Genomic DNA, 23806 nt, shown 5'->3' with positions numbered 1-23806 from the left:
CTGTGCATGCTTGTTGTAGCAGGTAGCAAGTCCTTTGGCAAAGCTGTGCATGAGTCATATTGAATACAATAGTAGAAAGCCTGCTGTGAGAAATCGTGTTTTATTTCAAATGAAGTCAAGTCACCATGGTGTATGTGTGGAAATGAAAGAGACCACCAATTATTACTTTCAAATTCAACCTTAAACTGAAAAGTCGATCAATCAGTAAATAAATAAAATAAAAATGAAGAGAAAGGAAAGAAACTCCATCAGCCACACTTGTGATGCTGGAGGTAGCTTGAATATACTGCAGCTGTGTCCTTTTTCTTTGCTTTGCACTATTCATTTTGGTCATTTTTCTCCTCCCTCCCCGAGTATGAGCAAATTGCCCAAAAGGTAAATATGGTGAATTAAGAATTTTGTCTTAATTCACTCGGTAATCACATTGAAGCCATTTTGCTCTTCTTTTGCTTCTTTTGCGCTCTACTACTCTACTGCCATGGTCCTCTGATCTGTAGCCCAATGTCTCTCTAATGACTGTTTTTTCCTCAGATTTTCCTCTCTCCTAAGGAGCATCACGCACCCCATTTGATCACAGCATCAAAGCGACCTCTCTGAGCATCTATGTATATCCACCCTATGCACATTCTATTCTCTTTTATCTCCATTCCTAGAGTGTGTGTGGGTGCCGTGGGGAGTGTGTGTGTGTGTGTGTGTGTGTGTCGCTAGATCCCACCGGCTGAGGCACACGCTCCAGTGCAGCCCATGGGGTCATCATAGCACTCTGCCGTGACAGTATGGGGTCACGTTTATACACGCTCCACACCCCCGCACCCCCTCCTTTTCCCACACATCACTGGGACAAGGTCGGAATATGAAGACCGTATATATGTACACACTACATGTCATGCGTTTGTCTGCTGTATGAGATCTGTATAGATGGTGTTGATGGAGGAAGGAGATCTGAAGAGCCCAGAAAGAAAACCGTATTGTATTTACTACTTTAAAAGAATGAAGAGGAGATGAGACGAGTGTGTATATAAATTAATATATAAATCTTGTATTTAATCGTAATCTAAGCAAAAGTTTGAAATAATTGTGCTATTGTTTTGAAGTCCCATCGTCCAGTCCTACATGTGATTGTACACTAGGCAAGTATGCTGGTCATAAATGAAGAATGAGGATTGTGGGGCTTGTCTGTTCATGCATGTCTGACTGCTAGAGATGGCATTTGGGCATTTATTTGAAAATGTGTACACACTTGCAGTTGACAGCACCTAGATGTGCTTGGTTCTGAGATCTGCTGGCAGTCACTTTGAAAAACAGACTGAGTGAGTGAGCGTGTGGCACTGTCAAAGCAGCGCAGTACTGTGCGAGTTGGAATTCTGCATAATATTTAAATTGATATTTATTGGTTTCTTTTTTGTTAACCGCCCCATCCATACTAGATGATGCCAGTGTCGACAAAGTGCGTGTGTGTGCGCACAGCAATAGCATACACTACATGTGAGGCTCGGATCTCACCCAGCTGTGAGTACATTGCAGTATTGATATTTTTACTTGAGTAAAGAAATGGAGTCTCCGCATTAACTCTGCTTTCAGTTTGCGGTCGGTCCTTTGCAGCAGCTGGACTGCACAGTGCACACAGTGAAGGTAGTCCTCTGTCCACATCACCACCACCACAGACTCTACTCACATCACCATTCAGCCGCCCGTTTCCAATGCCATCAATCACTTTTAATCAGAGCATCGAATGGTCTCGGACTCTCTGTAGCCGTCTGCCGAGTGCTGACCTACCAAGATCTCAATAGGCTGTGTGGTTGATCACGGCTACTGTTTTGACTGCGATATTGCTCGTATAGTCAACTGACTACGTGGCCAGTTAAGACTGATATGCGGTTAGGGCCGGTTAAAACTGATATGAGGTTGGGGTTGACTTGCGTGGCTGGTTAAAACTGATTTGAGGTTGGGGTTGACTTGCGTGGCTGGTTAAAACTGATTTGAGGTTAGGGGACTTGCGTGGCCCTGTTAAGACTGAGGATAGGATTAGAGTTCAGGTTAGATTTAGTGTTAGGGTTAGTAATGTCGGACAACACGCGTGTTCTCTGTCAAAACTGTAGCCATGATCAACAAACGCACAGAATGCAGCCTACTAAATTGACCCAAAACTTCAACAATATAACGTTTCGTGTTGCGGTAGGTTAGTAGACGCGTCTGTCTACTGTAGCATTCAATGCTCTGATTAAACGTGATTTTTGTCCCTTTTCAATGCATTGAACATTCGAATCTGTCTGAATAATATGAATGCATGTCTGAATGATGAGCAGAGGAGGTATACATGAGAGAATGCCAGTGGAGCCGAGGGGACAAACCAACAACGTTTAGTCTGGTCTTCTCACTTGCCAGTCAGAGTATTGGGTAGGGGTGAAATTTGGGATGCAATATGATCATGTCCTTCATTGTCATTGGTCTCATTTACAGATCTAATTGACAAATCCAGTAAAAGCTATCTGATCCTTGATTCATTATAGCCAGAACCTGATTGTGTGGGTTGAGACGCTGGTGGGGAGCTACGTTGCTCCCTTAGTGCTCGGATCCGTTGTACTGCCCGCCATCTGTATCCGGCACTCAGCGCTTCTCTTCCGTTTTAAATTTCACTCCTAGCGAGCTAAAAGCTAACAAGGCCATAACCATAACGAGGCCCCTCAAACACCCGCGATTAGTTGCCGATAAAAGCGATGATATTATTTGTTGGCAACGAATTTATTACTGTGGCGACCCGCCACACAATATTGCATATAGGGGACACACCGAGTGCGCTAATGTGTCATCACTCGTCGGGACCTCTACCACCATCATCTGGGGGTCACTGTCCCGGGCAGAGAAAGGGAAGCCTGACCTTGCCCGCCTGGCAGCAAGTCCATCCCAGATGGACACGCGGCAACCCAGACCAGCACGATAGCTGGCTAGCGCTTACCTATCTGACACTTGTTCCAGTCATCTGAGCCAGTGGGCTGATCAATAGGTGATCTAATGGTACATTAAAAGCCCCGGGTGGGGAGACGAAGGACTGCTGACATTGAGGAAGTATAGAGAGTATGGGAACCAGAGGGATATTGGGGGAGAGATGGATTTCCTACCCTGGAGAAGGGGTGGAGGCTCGAGCAAGGTGTGGTATTGGCATGCCTCTTGTTTTTGATTCAGGCGTCCTGGTGCATTGCAGGAGAAACAACACAATCTCTCCTTTGGGGTGAATTAATGGATTTATGCTTCATCATTAAATGTAACCATCTGAAATAACAGATTTTAAAGACAACTTCTGAGCTTGTGTCATCTTGAAAATCAGATATTTTCAAAGAGCGACAACGCAGTGCAACGTAGTATACTGAATTTTACACTTGAGAGGGCCTAAAAATGGAACCCCAAAAAAGGGCTTGAGACAGTCTGCACACACACACACACACACACACACACACACACACACACACACGGTTGGCTTGCCAACAGGTCAGTTTAAATGAAAACAAAGCTTAGTGTCTGCAGCTATGAATGTCCTCTATACTGCACTGTCATCACAATCCACCCATGGCCAACAAAAGCCCAGCCAAAACAGTCTGTGTGTGGGACTGGCTGTGTGTGTGTTTTACAGTAGCATGTGTCTGCTACTCCGTGTGGTCTTGACTTGTATAATATAGATACCTTTATCGCTGCTAGAATGATGCATTCTTCTTTCCAAGTGGAACTATTAGTTTTGATATGTGCAGACTAGTGCAGACAATTGCTACACATAGCCAGAAGTTCAGGGATCTCCACCTACTGATATGTCAGAATCTACAATGCTTTCAGTGTGGAGTAGAACTGCGACAAGAGCGGCTTCTAACAAACTTACCTAACCCATATTGCTTTGGAAAACTCACGCAGGACTGTATCTGGTATCTCCTGTTTTTTTTTTGTAACTGCACAATTGACCAAAGTCCCCCAGGGCGCGTCTAGGCCCCCTGCCTTCTCCCTCTACACCAAATGTGAAACTGAGCGGCTAAAAGTTTTCTGTTAGTCGCACAAAAGGCTTCAGCATTGTTGTCCCAGGGCCAGTGGTGTTATATTCTTCTGGCATTGTATTCCTAGGCACCAGATGTCTATAGGTAGACACGACTTGTACAGGGTTGTTGGGTTCATAACTGTGTGTGTGTGTGTGTGTGTGTGTGTGTGTGTGTGTGTGTGTGTGTGTGTGTGTGTGTGTGTGTGTGTGTGTGTGTGTGTCTCTCCACGTCTTCCTTATGGTGTGCACTGACTCAGTTTTCACCCAGTATAATGGGGATTGAAAATGGATACATTTGGCAAAGCTGGCTATAGTTTTCCCACTTCAAGTCTCTTTCACACTGCTTCACACCACCTCCCCTGCGCCTCTCACTCTTCCTGCCCACTGGGTGAGTCATCATGACAGGCCTGCACACCCAGTGGGCTTGGATTAGACCAGACCACCAAACAGGAGTTTACTGTGTGTAGACCAGGGTTCCCCAATTAATTTTCCTCAAGGGCCATATTTTGACTACGGTACCAGGCTGGGGGCCGAGTCGGCACGCGCAAGGTCAAAGTCTTGCCATGAAATTAATGTTCAGGGCAAGGACCCCCAGTTTGACATGCAGAGGCTACTGACCCCAATTTAATGCCATTTACCGTAATTTCCGGACTATAAGCCGCGGCTTTTTACCCATGATTTGAACCCTGCGGCTTATACAACGGTGCGGCTAATCTATGGATTTTTACAGCTAACGCAGAGCCATCTCAGGCTCTGAGCTAACGTAGCTGCGGCTTATAGTCCGGTGCGGCTTATAGTCCGGTGCGGCTTGTATATGGGATTTTCCCTAAATTTGGCTGGTGCGGCTTATATTCAGGTGCGGCTTATAGTCCGGAAATTACGGTATATCTGGGAAAAAGATTATTATTATTTTTTTTATTCTTCCGTGGGGCACAATCTGCGGCCCGCGGGCCGCTAATTGGGGAACCCTGGTGTAGACTGTAGAGTGGGGGCACCCATACCTTTTTGACTTGAGAGCTACCTTCAAAATGCCCAGCTAAATGAGATCTACCCACTCAAAAAATGCTATCTTGCTGAAAATGGGTTTAAAAAAAATTACCTTTGGAATAATGGCATGGCGTTGATGTCACATATAGAAGGGTGAAAATGGAATTGGTTGTTTTTTTAGTAGGCCTATATAAAAAATGTGGGAAACTACTGTGGCTTTTTGTATGCTACTGAGGTTTGTGCGCAACACTTTTGAAAACATAGATCTTGCATTGTAGGCTTGAGCTGAGAGGCCCTTTTTATGTCAAAAGTCAAGTCGCCTTATTTCAAGTGGCAGATGCCTATTTTAAATTTAAATTGTATATTTTTAGGGGCATCATGTGATCTACCTGCACAGCCTTTGTGATCTACTGGTAGATCATGATCTACCTTTTGGGCACCCGATCTACCTTTTGGGCACCCCTGCTGTAGAGGGACAGCTCTCGCATGTTTGTATGTTCAACGGTGCCCACTGCCTCGGTACCAACAGGCCAGTTAAGCCAAGGGACGCTTAAAGTTCAGCTTAACCTGCCTTGCACTCTCTATGCACACACATTGAAAGCAGTGACAACATGAGCCTATTTTCTTTTCATTCTGAATGAAATCAATCCGGTTGACGACTCCCATGAAGTATTTAATTATGAACAGTGAGCACTAATTAAAATGATCGGATGAGATCAGATGTCGTGTTCACATGTTCCACATAAGTTCTCATGAAGAATAAGGCACTCGGGGTGGCACAGGGAAGTTTCTGCCCACCACCACAGGGATTAGAGCTTCCAATCCTCCTGTGGCTTGGTCGGGCATCCCAATAAACACAATTGGCTGTTATTGCACCCAGCCCTAGTATGGACACCTGTTGGAGAGCTGAACTTGGAAGAATTTAAGTCCTCCCTGTGAAACGTCTCACTGCCGGGGCCCGGGGTAGTGCTGCACGATTCTTGCTCAAATGTGAAACTCGATTTCCCTCCACAAGAATTGAGATCACGATTAAATGGTTGTCAGCCTGTAGTTGCTGAACATTACTACATTCAAAATGTTGGAAACTACTGTGGCTTTAAACGGACAACATCAAAGTGCTTGCAAGCATTTAAAGCAACTTGTCCTGGCAGTTAAAGCCCCCCCCCCACCCAGTGGGGGTAGAGCTGAAAAAGTGAAGCAGTTACTGCTATAATGTGCATAAAACATGTCTTTCCAGAGGATGACTACTGAAATAATAATGATATACATTCAAATATAAATAACCCCTGTAACCAAGTTGTTGATGTTGCCTCTGGACCAAACAATAGTGTAAAATGTGCATGATGTCAGAAGGAGAGAAATCCTTTTGATGTGATTTACATCCTTTTGATGTGATTCTGCATGCTGCAACTTTACATGAAAGCCTGTATGCACATTCATCCAGGAATTGGCACACACCATTAATACTTTGGTTTGCCTCTTCGATTCTGAACTACCGGTACTGTACGTAGTAAACATCATTAGACATGCTGGCAAGACAACAGCAACCTGTGTCAATAACATAACGTTTGCTCACTCACTACACTGACAACACTAAGTTTATCTTGCATAGTAATAAGAAAAAATAAACTAAATGTATTTTGTATTGCATTAGTAGTAATACGATATATGTGATTAACATATCGTTTCTGTTGGGAGGAAACCACTTAACTAAATTTGAGGTTTTAGATTTGTGTTGTTTATTGCATAAAACGGTGCTATTGAACACCCTTTGCCTTTACTTCTGTGTGTTGGTTATAAAATATTAGCCTCTTAAACCCAGACGTTTTATAATTTCCAGGGAGGGGAAAAAAGGGGGCAGAGTCCACTTCAATTCGGCATACATAGTAGCGCAAACGTCGCTCACTCTCTGCTGATTTCTGATCGTCACCACCTGTCAAACAAGGACGCTGTGCAGGTGCCAGAGATATGGGACAAATTAAAGAATGAATAACCGTGGGCGCATCCATGTGCACATCGCGTGTACGTCGGATAAAAAAAATAGAAAGAAATATATATATTTTATACATATACAAGATCACAGCAATGCACTGTGATCTTGTATATTAGTTATATTTGCCACCTGACACGCCGACACCGGCATACAATGAAGAATAAATCGGCTGCCTCACAACACCTGTTAACACCATGGGGCCACACAGACCACAGTGACACAGCCTTGGAGGAGTCGCTAGGCAGTTTTGACTTTACCTTGCTCCGTATAAAGCACACATGTTTAACTTTAATCACACCATGTTAACGGGTCGAGCTGAAATCTCGTCGTGAAGCACTCAAGGCAGACACTTTACAGTGAGACTCGATGACCGACAACGCCATGTAAAAACAATGCAGGGATTCTTGCCTCTCGCGGTGAAGCTGTGACTGACACATTTATCTTGTAGCCTACCTTAATTTGATTTAAACAAAATCAAATATATATATATATATATATATATATATATATATATATAGAGAGAGAGAGAGAAAGAAAAGAGAACGTTTTACTGCATATTAGGCTGCAATAATTTATATTAAAATTATATATATTCGAGCCGTTCGAATCAATCTGAACCCACATGGTGATTTTTGGCCAATTCTGGCAGCACTAGTGCGTGTGTGATGAAAAAAGGAAATATTTGGCATACATTATCTACTGTATAATGGTGTCTATAGTATGATGTGTAGGTTGGAGGCAGAGCAGAAGATGATACCACAAGTAGAAGCAGATGTAGTTACAGCAGGCAATGTTTGTTGGCTGCCAGCAATAGGCTTCCACTTCCTGTTGGTGACATCCGCATGTATGTCTGTAGGTCTCGTGTCTTGAGAACCGATGTTCAAACTTAACGTTGTTGTAGCAACTTAAGTTTTCCCTATGCAATCTGAGTTAAGTGGTGAAAAGAATCTTATTGGGAGAGGCGGGGATTGAAATTAATAGCTTGGTGCAGGGTTATATGCAGGGTTATCTGCCCTCTAGATATATTATTTATATCTATGGTTACATAGACATAACCATCCATGACGTGCTTCCCAGTCACAATTCCCTTTGCCTAACTGTCAGAGCTGTGGAACCCCACAGTCGGTGTTCACCACCACCCCGACGACTCATCAGTCGATGCTCTGAAGGACGGCCTCCCAAAGCCTCCGTGGTAATTAAAGGCTCCGAGTTCAGCAGCAGCCGGCTGTCCAGTACCTCGAGTGGTCTTTAGCAGAGGGACCCTGCTAGCCTGCCTGCCAGCTCGCCCATCCGCCACGTGCTGCTGCATTCATTAACCCGAGTGCCTGCTGGATGCTTTTGCAGTGACAACCTGCTAGATGCAGTGGGAATTGGATTTGTGTTGTAGAGAGAGAGAGAGAGAGAGAGTAGGTGCTGCACGTGGGTCGGTTTTTATAGTGGGACCAGAGGTCCTATGGTCTATTCATATCTCTTGTTCTTGGAGCCTCCATGTATGACATAAGCAAACACAAGGCATTCTTGCACATGTGAGAGAGAGACACACACACACACACACACACACACACACACACAAAACAGCCATATTGCATTCCTCTGCAGGAATGTAAGCTTGTTTGCTGTTAACCTTGTTCGTCCTATGAGAGATGTCGCCGTTCATCTGCCTACCGTCTTCTCTTCACATGCTCGCGTCAAACGGGCTACTCCTCTCCAAGCCACCTACCGTGATATTGTATGTGGAGTGAATGTTCACATTGACCTTAGTATAATATAATATAATGAGCTACAAAAGATCCCTTTCCTCTTCCATCTCCTTCTACCGCTCATATGTATAAGCTTTAAAGATGAGACATGAAGAATATACACACACTTTCTGCTTTTCCCTTTCACTGTTACGCACCACCTGCATCACTCTTCTGTGAATGCCTGTTCAGAGCTCATTTTTAGTAGCTTAGTTTGCAACACACGAGAGGCTTTCTAATGTGCAAATCCTCCAGTCGCTCTGACTGCTGCATTCGAACAAATTCACATACATTACATTAACATTCGTGTGTGTGTGACTCACCCTGCCTTTCTCAGTTACCCTCCCATGCATGAAATCCTATCTGAGAGTGTGTGTGACTGACTGTGTGTGTGTGCACACGCATGCACGCACACATGTATGTAAGTGAGAGAAAAGGGTGACATGCTGTTTCTGTTGGACCCCATGGGGTTGATCTACTTGTCTGCCGTTCCATCAGTCCTAATAGAACACCACGCCCTCAAACTGCTGTGACTCTGTGACTGACTGGATGATGATGAGTCCCAGCATGCAGGCAGAGAAATCACTCTGCCCTACTATAGCTAGCTATGTCCCTCTAAATGCTCTGCTTGGTCCTGCTGCAGTAGCCTATATATATATATATATACTGATTGCGTTCCTCTCTCCCCGCACCCTCCCTGTCTCCCTCAATCTCCCTTCTCCTCTCTGGCTCTGTCCACCTCTCTAGGCCAAGTCGTGTATTTGTCACATGTGCGGCGCCCACCTGAACCGACTCCACTCCTGTCTTTACTGCGTCTTCTTTGGATGTTTCACCAAGAAGCACATCCACGAGCACGCCAAAAACAAGCGACACAACCTAGGTAAGTTCTGCCCTCCTCGCCTAGCACCAAATCCTCCTATGAACGGGTGAGCCGTGACTGAGCCTGTACAGCAGCTAAGAAAGAGTTTGCGTCACTCCAGCTATGCTTGAGAACCTTTAAATTGTCACAAAGTAGTCCCCTTTTTAAGTTGGAGACCGAATTGTCAACATTAGTGTATGTACATCACTGTTTCTCTAACTGGGGCCCCCCCAGAGCTCCTTGAGTGGGTTCCGTATGGTCCCCAGTTAAATGATTGATAGTTAGGAACCAAATGGACCCATACAGGTTACCACTTGCTTTAATTTGCAAACACTCTACATGGCATGTGACGTAATGTGTAATGGCATATCAAACTGGGGATCCATAGATGAAATTAAAACCGTCAGGAATCCTTGATAAGACTAGGAATAAGACTATTACAACGGCTTCACGTTGACTTGGGACAGTTCACTGGCCTCTGCCGTATCAGCCATGAGCCATCATCGGGAAGAGATTACAGCATTACTTTTGTAGCGCTCGCCCCCTCTTCCTCTCTTAGCTTTTATAGTGACTCAACCTCACCGTGCATTACCATTTTACTGGGAGCACAGTAGCCAGCCGAAATGTCGTGGCTTAAGCCACATCAAAACTAGTAGTTTTGATGCCTCCTAATCCACAGCTGCTAGGGAGAAAAAGCCCAACCCACATAACCCTAATTACAGCCCCCAAAAAGTTCACAAAGGAACTAATATGCAATTGTGATATTATCCCATGAAGGATAAAGGGACTGGAGGAAAAAAGAGAGACAATAAAGATGTTGGCTAATGCTAATCATCTTATGTAAGGAGGGGTGGGGGGTTGATGGGCTCTTAAGAAGCATCACATCACACAGGTAATTCTCATGTTACCCTCTGCCTGTGCACATGTTCATGTGTGAGGTGTTCTTGTTGCTTTCTCAAGTGGATATGCAGGACTTCATGGTGTTTAATTAGCCCGGAGCTTTTCCACCAGAGCCTTGTTGGCATTCGAGCTCTTGTTCCTCTCCACCTGTAATCAAATTAATCCCCAGTCGGCTCAACAAGCCAGTGACATCGCATCTGTCCGTCTGTATCTCACCGGAGCTAATCTCGCAAACAGCTGGACCGATCAGCACTAAACTTGCCATGCTGCCAGTAGGCCACAGAAGTGCCACCACAAATTTTAACATTTGGGAAGTAAATACGTGACTGATGAAACAGAAACCTTGCAACCATTTGGAGTGTCATATGTCAGAGACATCATCCTAGATGACATGCTGGTCACATGAATTTCCAGATCCACATCGGAGCCACGCTGTTTCTATATGTGGACACTGAGATCCACATGGTTTTCCAGTTAATTTCAAGGACCCCCAGTTTTATATGCAATAGGTTACGGGCACCCTTTTGATACAATTCTTTTCCCTTCGACCCCATTTTACACTGTTAAATTAATGCGACCACAGACTGAGGGTGTACAACAGATGTTGCCAAATGTGGTTACATTTGTAGTTGTACACTCAGAATTACAGGCCATTAAGGGTCCATTTGGTTCTTAACTATTACTCATTTACCTGGGGACCCATGGTTAGTCTCGCGTTGCCAGACTGTTGCCTCTATCATGAGTAATGTATAAAGCGGAAGTGGAGCCTCCTCCTGACTTCCGTTTCGTCTTTACAGTCGCGCAAATTTACCCTAATATAAATAGATCTAAGCATATTTAGATTGTTGTTTAGCAGAAAAGGAAATAAAGAAATTAAATGAAAGATTTCTTAAAATATATTTTCATGAACGGAAATAGCAGCTTCCTTACTCTGATTTCGGGAGGTGTAGTTCCAGACTATATATAGCATTCGAAGATTGTGGAATAGTTGTCTTGGCTACGGGAGACTAACCCATGGAAGACCCCATGTTGAGAACCAGCGGACCACATACTCGGTCCGTGTCGCCTTCTCTCTGTGTGCTGCCTGCTATCTGGCTGTTAATGAATGGTGGCCATGGTTATTTGTTGCAGATAAAGATGACATGTTAGTCCAGGCACACACACATAATAATACCAGTGAATTTAAAGACCCATGCACGGCTTCAGCCACTCTCATCCACATCCATCCATACTCCCTTGTGTGATTTCATCATTCTGAGCACGGGCAACGGCAAAAACAATCTGACAATTGCCAGAAAACAAAGAAAACGACTAATGAATGACCGGTACCACTAAAAAACAGGTTGTCATGGCAACAGAAGCCAGGTATTGTTGCCGTGTAGACCTCAGAGAATGAAGCCTGATTTATACATGTTGCGTGCCAGTGTCGCGTGCCGAAAATAGCCGATCTAGAAGCTCACAACGCACTGTGCCGCTACGCGGTGTGAGCTTGTAGATGAGCTATTTGTGGTGCACGACGACGCGATGCACAACCAAGTATAAATCCAAGTTGATAGAGCGGAGTGGGTGGAGGTGAAGGAGGACACGCATCAGCCGGTTCCCGCTGCTTGCCTTGTGGCTTCTTGTGATTTTGAACAATATGAGGCGTCGAGATGGAAACACAAAAAACATAATAAAAGGTCCCCCGATCGATAGATCTGTGAGTGGAAAATGCAGGGCAGAGAAGGCCGTCTGGAGGCCGGCCGGGGCGGGCGGGAGGCACCAATGACGTGGGACAGTGAAATAAAACCCTATGTGTATTGCATCGCAGTTGAAAAATCCATTTGTAATTATTGTGCGTTCGCGTTTTCTCTCCCCAACGCCCTCCTCTTTCTCTCTCTCTCTGCAGCGATAGACTTATTATACGGTGGAATATATTGTTTTGTTTGTCAAGACTACATATACGACAAAGACATGGAGCAGATTGCCAAAGAAGAACAGAGGAAAGCCTGGAAACTGCAAGGTACAATACATTTGCCTTCGTTTCGTTTCTTTCAATACGTCACATTCCACTGTACGGCTGCCTCGTATTTCAGGGCCTCCTTAAAGGTTTTTGATGTGTGTCTTATGTGCGTCCACAGGCATAGGAGAGAAATTCACAACATGGGAGCCAACCAAGAAGGAGCTAGAATTACTACGGCACAATCCAAAGCGGAGGAAAATCACTACAAACTGTACCATAGGTTGGTGATCACATCCTATCGTTTGTGTGTGTGTGTGTGTGTGTGTGTGTGTGTGTGTGTGTCTGGCCGGGGTCACTCATGCGGTGAAGTAGAGTAGCAGAGGTCAACAGCAGCGGGCCGCCCCCCCACAGACCAAGCATAAGCAGAGAGGGGGAGATCAGCACCACAGCACGTCTGTCTCTTTCTCTCTGCACATCTTATTCTTTCCTTCACTTGACTTTCTGTGGTCTGTCATTTTGGTTTTTAACGCCCTCTGTGTCTGATCGTGTCTCTGTATATATATAAGCTTTTCACTTTTTCGTCTTCGTCTGTCCCCCCAGTACAACGATTTGTCATTCAATCCAACCAATCCCCTTCTGTCTTGGTCCGTAGCCTTGACTGTTTAGCAGCAGACCGGTTGATGGCAGCTGTTGTGCTGTTTTTACAGTAGGGAGCGTTTTAAGCCCCAGCTGACGCCTCTCTTCCTTCCACCATGGAACCGAACCTGTTCCCATTGGAAGTGACCCAGGATCATGTCTCCTCATACGGTTCACTGGTCCTCATAATCACCGAAAGAGCCACAGAAATCCTGTCCTTTTCCATCTGACACCCCCAAATCAATTCACAGCTTCGTTTTTTTGCTCCAGGTCGCAGACACTCTGACTGATTGGAAGACGCAACGTAGCAACTGTCAAACAAACCACGTTGGTCTGCACTTCCTTTAAATTCACATTGTTGCTGTCGGGCAAGAAACCTTGAATCTCCATATTTCAACTTTTTATGTTTTTCCGTACATTAATGCCCTACTTCGTCATACTACAGTGTCACGCCATAGTGTGACACTTTCTGTTTTTGAATACATTTTTAAGTGAACGATATATGTCACTTAAAGGCCATGTCTGCTTTGTGGGTTAAATCTCAACAGGCAAAGGGAGCCAGTCCTGTGGGTGGTTTCTGCTCGCTGCTGACACATTAGTTGTTGTCTGTTATTCTAAGTTGCTAATAAGCAGGTTGGCTAACGGCTACAGCTAAAGCCCCTACTGGTCTGGGAAACGAGCAAGATTAGCCAATATCTTCAGTCGACGATTTCCTCCTTTCCATTCAAACAGCAATCAGCATCAGTTGTGCAAATCAGGACCAATGTCTTGATTTATACCATTTGACATGTGGTCCTTCTCTCTCTCTCTCTCTCTCTCTGCTGTATATTCTCTTGTCCTTCCGGCAGGTTTACGGGGGTTGATAAACCTGGGCAACACGTGTTTCATGAACTGCATCGTCCAGGCCCTCACACACACGCCGCTGCTGCGAGACTTCTTCCTCTCTGACAGACACAAGTGCGAAATGCAATCAAACTCCTGTCTGGTGTGTGAGATGTCGCAGTTATTTCAGGAGGTAAGATGCACGGCCTGCATACTCGTACTATAGGCTGCTGTTTAGGTGCTTTCATTCCAAACGGTCTGATGTTGCTACAAGACGACCCAAAACACCCAGAAACACTCAAGCTAGTCTCTCGAGACGGACTGTTTGACTCTGTCAATATTCAAAGGAAAAGTGGATGCTTTTTTTCCTTTATTTTATGATGGGTTCTCAGATTGGCATCAGGCTAACTGTGTTTGCTATCATCAACCAGTTTAACATATTAGCTATACAATGTATTGGGTCGGGGGGACGGAGGCCATAAACATGCATTTTCCTGGTTCTGCTGTTTTTGTCAGCATGATACATGTACACTATATGTTATACATAGATAGCTAGCTAGCTCGCTAGCTAACCTAACAGCTACCTAACATTACTTAGAATGTTATAACCAGGACAGGAGACAGATCATATGATTGGAATGTTCATATGGGTTGTAAAACAATTTGAAACCATCTGGGCATATACATTTGTCTGTGTTTGTGGATATACACAGTAAAATCACGACTGTTAATTTAACTCTGAGCGTGTACAACTAGACACAAATGGACCCCATACATCCACACACAAAGGGGAAGCATGTGGCTCCGGTTATAACCCAATGCATGTTCTGCCAACATTTGTCAGATTTCCCCTCAATAAAATATAGAATGTAACCCCCTGCAGAAGGCTGAGTCACTATTGCGCTCTTTTGTCAAGTCTAGGGCAGGGAGTGAGAAGGAAAAATATAAAAATATACGTGGAAGGAAAGAATGGATGAATTACAAGATTTTATATTATTTGTTGAACTATAATGGTCAATTTAGAACATAATGCAACAATCAGGCATTTCGGTTGGAATTGGAATCTAAGGGCCTCTTGCCCTCATGTCCTATGGTATACCAGGTCATGTATGTGGGTCCGGAGTGTAATTGATTCTATTTGAACACTTTCCTCTTCTCAATCGCTTTCTCCACACTCTCCTCGGTAAAGACATTTTAAATGCAACAAACTCCTGAATGTTATGTAATGGCTGCCTTGGTGCCTTTTCTACTCCCACACTGCCTCGCTTTCTTTCCTCTCTCTTACCTTCTCGTTTCCGTGTACACACACACACACACACACACACACACACACACACACACACACACACACACACACACACACACAATTTGTAAATTGTCGTCTGGGCTGTATGTCCAAAACCGTTCTGTTGTCACGGAAACGGTCGACGGCGTGACGTTAAGTCACGTCATCTTATAAAATATTGCACACAGATGATTAAGAATATAATAATACTACAGGTAAATATATCATACAGTAAGTATCCTATATTGTGAGTAAGTATTTGGAATAATAAGAAGGTGGTACCTAGCTAAAACACTGGGCTCAAGTTACTAACTATTCTCAACTCCCTCCCACATGGGAGTCTGGCGGCCCGGGGGCCACATGCGGCCCCCACCTTCACTTATTGTGGCCCTCAGGTTAATGTCAGAATACTGATATATTGGTTTCAGCTGTTTACAATTCCACAACATGCATACATGCTTTAATTACTAGATTTGTAGCTCAATGCTCAACACAAGAATAATTAACGATTATAATTAATAGAATATAGCAAAGAATAGCAGATCTACAAGCTCAAAACGCGTCGCAGCACAGCAATGTGGCCCCTCTGGAGTGAGTGTGGAAATATAGTGGACCTCTCCATCGTCAATAAGACCTCCTCAAACGGAGCCTCTTATACAGCCCACTGACGGCTCCCTGTGAGTACAGGAAATCTGTTACAGTTCCCTTTTTATTGTTATAAAAATAAATCATTCAATAAAATAGTGAAAATAGCTGATCTATAAGCTCACAATATGTTTCGGTGTTTCGATTGTAGATTGGCTATTTCCAGTACCTTTTGTGTGACACTCTTGTTTGATGAAGATGGGCATTCATTTTCAAACGACAAAAACTAAGTTGAAACATGGAGATATAAGATTTCTGCCTGACTGCACCCCTATATATAATATATATCTATAGAGAGATAGATAGGCGTGTTGTGCAGTAATGTGTTGAAACATCAACAATAGCCTGAGCTCACACTGATAAGTCACCTCACGGGGCTCCATTCCTGTCTCAACTGGCTGAGCAGCAGTCATTTACCCTTCATCATCCAAGCAGGCAGTCATTTTATTGAGTGTTCAGCTCTTGACTGGGGTGGACAATGTCGGGGTCATTCCTAGGACAACGATCAAAGAGTCTTTGCAGAAAATACGTTGGCTAATCTGCCTCCCCAAACGACACACACCTTTGTTTTAATTGCAGAGCCCGTCCACTCCGCACAGCGCTATGCCGTGTTTGCCAACACACTCGGTTAGAGTACCCGTTCTAATGGCATGGCTTGTTTGTGATCCCATACATTACGTCTTCTTAAACTGTTTATGGTGCCCTGCTCCACGCGTCTGTGTCCACAGAGACACAGACGCGTCTGTGTCCACAGAGACAGTGTGTGCGTGCACAACTAAGTATGAATCAAGCTTAACTACAACCCAACCCCTAAACCTAACTTCTAAATGACTAATCCTAACCCTAATCCCACCCTGTCTATTTCTCAGATTCTGCTATACTTGTGGGGACATTTGGCCCTCACAAGTATAGCAATACAAGTGTGCGGGTACACACACGCAAACGCGCGCGCACACACCCTTCTTTCAAGGCGGATGAGGTGTGCCCCACTTTGATCAGCGACGCTCTCCCCTCCTATCCCTGTCTTGCAGTGTCTTTGGTATGTCATCCTTGCACAAGACCAAAGAGTCTGTAAACTCCAGGATTGACAGTCAATGTGGGTTTTCCTAACTATCAAACTTGGCAGAGAATGGCGGAGATCAAAGGTGTGTGTGTGTGTGTGTGTGCGATTGCACATGCCTGCGCTCAAGGGTGACAGAATTGAATGTGCTCTCCTGCTAATGGGCCGTGGCTGGCTGGCGGCTGCGCAGGAGCATCGGCACCCGCCCAGCTCCTGTGCTCTGCTTGTCTCCTCTGCACATCTCCCGACCCTGACCTGAATTGTCACTCATTCTCATCTCCATGGCAACCCCAATACTCTTCAGGCGCCATAGATGGATGCTCTCGCTCCATTCCCTTCGCATTTCACTTTGCGTTCTCCTATGAATATCGCAGGTTTTTGGGCAAGTGACTTAAGTATAAACGAGCCTTTAGCTGGTTTATAGCCTGATTTTATACTTGATTCATACAATAGTGTCCTGTGCCAGAAATAGCTGCAGGCAAGAGTTGAGCTCGTGGATCAGCTTTTTTGGGCAGAAGGAACACACTCAGGGCATACTAGTAGAGTTGTGTAATAAACATCAGCGGCGATGGACTTCCCGGTTAAGGTTCAGGCATTGTGTTGTAGCGGATAAAGTGACGAATAACGCTCCATCTGTGATTCTGACGGCAATATAGAAAGCCACCAGTAGTTGTGTGGAGTTTGCATGTTCTCCCCGTGTCCCCTAGGGTAGATACCCTCACAAAAACATGCAGTAATCCTGGTCTCTAAAACTACCTCCCCCTGGCCAGCCGGGGCGCCTGATGGAGGGGAAAGGAACTGGTCGGAATAACGTGTCCCTTCCACGCGCTACGTCCGGCCGGGGAAATTCCCCCGTCAGGTGAAAAGAAGCAGCTTGGACTCCTCATGCATAGAAGGAGGCATGAGGTCAGTCCGCTGCCCCCCCAGGTTGGCAGAGGAAGTGTAGCGCCCAGGATTACATTAGATAATTGGCACTGGGTAAAAAGAAAAAACTGGGTTACAAAATCGTGGGATAAAAATTAAAAAAAATAATAAAGCCACCAGTAACACCTGGGGGGAAAATAGGCTAACCCACCTCATCATCGTTCTGTTCTACCATTCACCCCTCTCTCTCTTTCTCTTTCTCTTTCTCTTTCCCTCGCTTGTTTCCCTCCAGTTCTACTCGGGCCACCGTTCGCCCCACATTCCCTTCCGGCTGCTGCACCTGGTGTGGACCCACGCACGCCACCTAGCCGGCTACGAGCAGCAGGACGCCCACGAGTTTCTCATCGCAGCGCTGGACGTGCTGCATCGGCACTGCAAAGGGGACACCACCCGTAAGCTTCACCTTCCTGCCGCATTTACCCCACCAGGTTGGCCGAGGAAGTGTAGCGCCCAGGATTACATTCGATAATTGACACTGGGTGAAAAAGAAAATGGGTTACAAAATCGTGGGATAAAAATTATAAAAGATAATATCCTCCAGTATTGAAGGAAGTCAAGCCACATCGCACTAGGGAGAGGTTGATGGAGGAAGTGCAATATTAATTGACTTTTGTCCAGAGCGCCTTCTCATATTATTTTGTCCAACAAAACCGTTGGCAGAGGCTCTGTCATCTTCTTCAGGAAGTTGACACAGTGACAAGTCCCACAACCTAATATGAGTGTGTCACTGTCTGTCGGCGGAGCAAGTCTTTTCCCTAAGCTAAAAAGAGCCTTAGCTGGTGTCGAAACACAAAAATAAATACTTCCATGCGGGGTATGCGCATGACATCGGCATCATACACTGAAGTTATGAAGGACAAAACTACTCTCTGGCCTCGACAGCCGATACATCCAAACAGAAAAGTCCTATCTGATTGCATTAAACAACGTTAAACTCACTTTGCCACTGTATTTGCCACTCACTTTATGCATGCCCATACCCTCTATAGTACACTCTGAGTCTGTGTGTGTATATATTCCATGTGTATGTATACAGTATACACACTACAGTATATAAATCTAGGGTAGACATACATTTTCATTGAATAAATTGGGTGTCCTCCACATGACTTAACGAATTGCAAGGGAAACCTAGAAGATGTATCATGGTGACACACGGCAGATTTGATTGGATACATGGAACTTGTATGCTTGTACCCCCCCCCCCCCCCCCCCCCCCACACACACACACACACACCCGCGCATAGTGCACCAGCACCATTACATCAGCTTGGAGACAACACTGAAGGAGACTGACAAAAGCATATACCAAGGGGACAGCAATGCAAGCAGTGTGAGGAATGTCAATTGGCATTGGCCCTGCCGCAGCAGCGCGGGAGCAGGCTGACGCACCCTCAGCCCCTGCAGTAAGACTTGAACTGATTGGATGAGAAGGTCCGGGCCAGTGTAGAAGTGCCAGACAGACTCCTCCACTGCGGGGGGAATTGTGGAAAGTGAGAAAGAGATGAGAGAGTCTTAACAGAGAGCACACAGCGCTAACGAGGTCTGTTTAATTGAGTGTGTTATTGGTGTGTATTTCTCTCTGCTCGCCAGGAGACGACAACGGGAAGAAGGCCAACAATCCAAACCACTGTAACTGCATCATTGACCAAATCTTCACTGGGGGCCTGCAATCAGATGTCACTTGTCAAGTTTGCCAGTAAGTGTGTGTGTGTGGGGCAATCAGATGTCACTTGTCGTGTGTGTGTGTGTGTGTGTGTGTGTGTGTGTGCACCATATAGCGAGTAGAAATGCCTGGGGTGGCTGAAATAAAGGGCCATATTTTATATTTGATGCCTATTCAGCTCATTTTATATTGGATGCCTATTAAGCTTGACCGAGTGAGCAGCACAGAAGCACTTCCCCGTGCCCTAGTTTGCGTTCCCTCTCTCTCTCTCTCTTCTATCCATTCCTCCACCACTCCCCTGGTCCTCTGGTCGTTGTGCTGCGGTGGAGTTGATCGGTGTGGTCACCACCCCTCCTCCCAGAGCCTGTGGACTGGAGCCACTGCCCGTGTCTTCTCCAAGCGCTCCTTTATTTAAAGGGCTGGTCCCCTTGGAACCGCTGGAAGGGGGGGTTGTCTAGACGGCAGCCTGCCCTGCCCCATAGAGCTGTCCTGTCATATTAGCACTAGCACGCTGCACTGAACTGAAAAAGCATCTTGCCCTGACTAGCGCTACCTGGCAAACCCAAGAATCACTTATCTTCTTTCCTATGTGGCACACAACCCTAATGCAGACAGCGAGCTATAATGCGGAGGGTTGTTCGCAGTTCACAGTCAAATCCGCCGTTTTAAAATTCACTCTCTTCAGAGAGTACAAATGTAACCATAAGGGTCCATTTGGTTTCATGTGTGGTCTCAGAGTTACCAATGGCTAAATGAGCAGTGAGGATTTTACTGTAGGATTCTGGGAGAAGGTCTTAGATCAACCTTAAAGGCACATTTTGGTTTGGATTTGGTTTTCAAACGGATAAATAAACGCTGAGGATTTCAGCCTGTGGGCCTGTCTACCGCACACGGATCGTACCAGTGTGGAATAGTGAATCAAGACTATACATAATTGATGTTGGCTGCAGGATATGTAAGGGTCAAGCCTGGTGGAAGATGGAGTAGTCATCCCACAGGTCCTTCCTGAGAACAGCTCACACTGGGTCAATACCTTAGAGTATATATGAATAGAGACACCACCGCATTTCTCCTCCCATCCACTTGCATTACGTTGCTCTTAAGCGCATGAGGCGATTTCACTCCTCCTTCCGGGTAGGAACAGAGTGCATTCTGGGATGGATTGGGCCCAAACACATGAACGCGCTGCCGTTGACTATCATTGCACGCGTTCACGTGCGTTCACATATGAAACGGCGTTCACGTGTCAACATGAATGTGCGCAATGATAGTCAACCGACCAGCGCGTTCATGTTTGGGCCAGCATTGCAATACCAAATTCGGCCACTATGTCCATTTCGCCTCAGGGTTTCCTCCGGGTGCCGTCTCTATTCATATATACTCTTAAGGTCAATACAGCAGGCCTGGCTCTCCAGACATCTACAGTACTGTTCCTTCATTGGCCACTTGCTGGTAGCTGTAGGAACTGTGGTAGCATGACTCCTCCTATCCAGTGGTTCTCAAAGTGGGGATCCTTAAATGGTTTCCGGGGGTTCCTCAGTAAAATGAGTTCATATGGCATGAACCTATATAAATGGCTGATCTACAAGCTCACACAGTCATTTTCAAAGAAATGGTTTGATATTTTTGAAACATTTTAACAACACAAATCTTGTATAGGGGGTCCCTGGCGCAAAAATATTTCCTGCCGTTGGTCCGTGGCCAAATACATGATCCATGACATGAAAACGTTTGAGAGCCACTTATCTAATCCAAGCTAGTGTTGCATGAGAGCTCTTCATTGAATTGCAAATTGCAGAACGGTGTGTGTTATTATGTGCAAACGCACGCTCTTTCTGTTCCGGCTCAAACATAAACGCCATCTGAATGCAGAGGGACTAGTATGCATTTAATCCTATGTATTGCTACCTCTGTCATCATCCTTTCCTCATGATTGCTAATGCGTGACACACGAGCGAGCATGCACGCTAGTCTATTTCTACCACATAGCCATGCTTCTGGCCAGCGTCTGGGGAAGGACTAGACGCTCGAAATGTCACCCTTGGTGGTAATATAATAAATAACAATGGGAGCATGATGATCGTGTGTGTGTGTGGCTGTGCGCCTTTTGAAAACCTTTTTTTCTTTTTTTGACCCTCCCCCCTTTCTCTAGTGGCGTTTCCACGACGATAGACCCGTTTTGGGATATCAGCCTGGACCTGCCGGGCTCGTCCACACCCTTCTGGCCGCTCAGCCCCGGAGGGGACGGCAGCACGGTCAACGGAGAGAGCCACCTCTCTGGGTCCACCACGCTCACAGACTGCCTGCGCAGGTAACTAACCACCCCAACCACACTCACAGACTGCCTGCGCAGGTAACTAGCCACCCCAACCACACTCACAGACTGCCTGCGCAGGTAACTAGCCACCCCAACCACACTCACAGACTGCCTGCGCAGGTAACTAACCACCCCAACCACACTCACAGACTGCCTGCGCAGGTAACTAGCCACCCCAACCACACTCACAGACTGCCTGCGCAGGTAACTAGCCACCCCAACCACACTCACAGACTGCCTGCGCAGGTAACTAACCACCCCAACCACACTCACAGACTGCCTGCGCAGGTAACTAGCCACCCCAACCACACTCACAGACTGCCTGCGCAGGTAACTAACCACCCCAACCACACTCACAGACTGCCTGCGCAGGTAACTAGCCACCCCAACCACACTCACAGACTGCCTGCGCAGGTAACTAGCCACCCCAACCACACTCACAGACTGCCTGCGCAGGTAACTAACCACCCCTTCAGGCAGGGGAAAGCATTGCTGTCTAACCCATAATTTTATCCAAATTCTGGTGAACACAGTCCCAAAATGCCTGTATCTTCTCACACGACCAAAATATATGGGAGTGATTGAGGCTCTCCAACAATATTGCTGCTCTCCCATTTGTTTACTTTAGATTTTTGGTTTAAAGAAACGTATCAAATTCTTCCACCCAAATTCCCTCCATCTCTTAGAGCTTGTTGAAGAATGTAAAGCATTGTAAATAGTAAGTAGTGCTAATAAATGCATGACAAATTCTGTATCGTACAGGGAGCCAAGTGTGGGATTAATTTGTTTAGCCGTTCTTGTCTCAGTAAGCACTTTGGATGAGCTGGAGCTTTCCAACAGTCGTTTTGGGAAATTGCAATAAAAAGGCCATTACGGTAATCTAAAATGTTGTGTATCTCCGCAAGTCTCGTCCTCCACTTATATCTCCTGGTTTCGGTCTGTCTCTTTGCCTCTGCCAAAACCCAATGTGTTTTATGTAGTATCAATCAATGTGTCGAGCAATTCACTGATCTCCAATTTGATATGCATTAGGTCACGGAATACGGATCCCCATTTCATAAAATATTTATCTCTAGGACCCAAATCTACAAACATTTTTGAGGGGCACTAGCCCCTCCTATATTCAGCTATTAGTATTAGTGTAGATCTTCGTCATATGTGTCTGAGCAAATCACTTGTTAGATCATGATGTATGATAAGAGCGCCCCTCACTTCACACGGGTGTGATTTTTTTTATCATTTACATTTGGTCATCATCATCATCATAACCTTTATTTCAATTTGGAGTACAATTGAGGGGCAGGCCCTCATTTTCAATGTAGCCGAATACAGAACACAAATCAACAATGTTCAAATCAGGATTTTACAACAGCACTCTTAACCCATTCTGACCTGAGATCAGATTCATACGAGGTTTCCGCCGGACACACACTGGTCTGATGAACCCATTCTGACCTGAGATCAGATTCTAAAAATGTCAGTCGTTCTTCGATTTATCAAAAAATAGCAGACCTACAAGCTCGTATCGCGCCACTCGGTGGCGCGATACGAGCTTGTAGATCTGCTATTTTTCAATAGCTAAAGCATAACATGATGCCAACACCAAAATGGGTGCCCGTTCAGAATGGGTTAAATGTACAAATCGGAAAACATTGATGTGATTTTTAAGGACTTCTGGAGAGGAAGTCACTAGAACGGGTTTGATAGGTACTGTCTTGGATTCTGATCCAACATAGAGCAAATGTAAGGGGGGGACCATTCCTGAGATGGCTTTGAAAATTAATAAATACCAGTGCTTCTCACGCCTCTCGGACAGAGAGGATAAGCCTGTGTTCCCATAGAGTACAATGATGGGTACCGTAACGGTCACCAGTGACCCATCTTAGGGCAGAATGGTACACCATGTAGCGAGGTCCAACATGGTCAGTCATGTGGTCGAGAATTCCTTTACTTATGTATGTATTTTAGGACGGTATTAAAACTATTATTAAAACTCTGATAAGTACCTTATCT

General features: G+C 45.4%; 1 protein-coding gene across 5 annotated transcripts in view; it reads left to right on the top strand.

Moving 5' to 3' along the window:
* The window catches only part of LOC310869017 (ubiquitin carboxyl-terminal hydrolase 22), a gene marked incomplete at its 3' end in the record, with an annotated part of 41839 nt that overhangs the window by 10691 nt on the left and 7342 nt on the right, over positions 1-23806 (top strand). For 3 of the 5 annotated variants that reach the window (XM_083779588.1, XM_083779586.1, XM_083779590.1), the window contains 7 exons: positions 9485-9617; positions 12385-12498; positions 12617-12718; positions 13923-14089; positions 18043-18202; positions 19404-19509; positions 21629-21787. In XM_083779588.1, coding sequence (XP_083635714.1) covers positions 9485-9617; positions 12385-12498; positions 12617-12718; positions 13923-14089; positions 18043-18202; positions 19404-19509; positions 21629-21787 — 941 coding nt within the window. The remainder of the gene's footprint in view (positions 1-9484; positions 9618-12384; positions 12499-12616; positions 12719-13922; positions 14090-18042; positions 18203-19403; positions 19510-21628; positions 21788-23806) is intronic. The other 2 variants (XM_083779589.1, XM_083779587.1) reach the window with 1 other exon arrangement.

The sequence above is a fragment of the Protomyctophum parallelum genome, assembly GCF_964188405.1.
Source record: "Protomyctophum parallelum genome assembly, chromosome: 13".
Taxonomy (NCBI): domain Eukaryota; kingdom Metazoa; phylum Chordata; class Actinopteri; order Myctophiformes; family Myctophidae; genus Protomyctophum; species Protomyctophum parallelum.
Note: the sequence above shows the minus strand (reverse complement) of the source record. Positions and strands in the feature narration are given on the sequence as shown.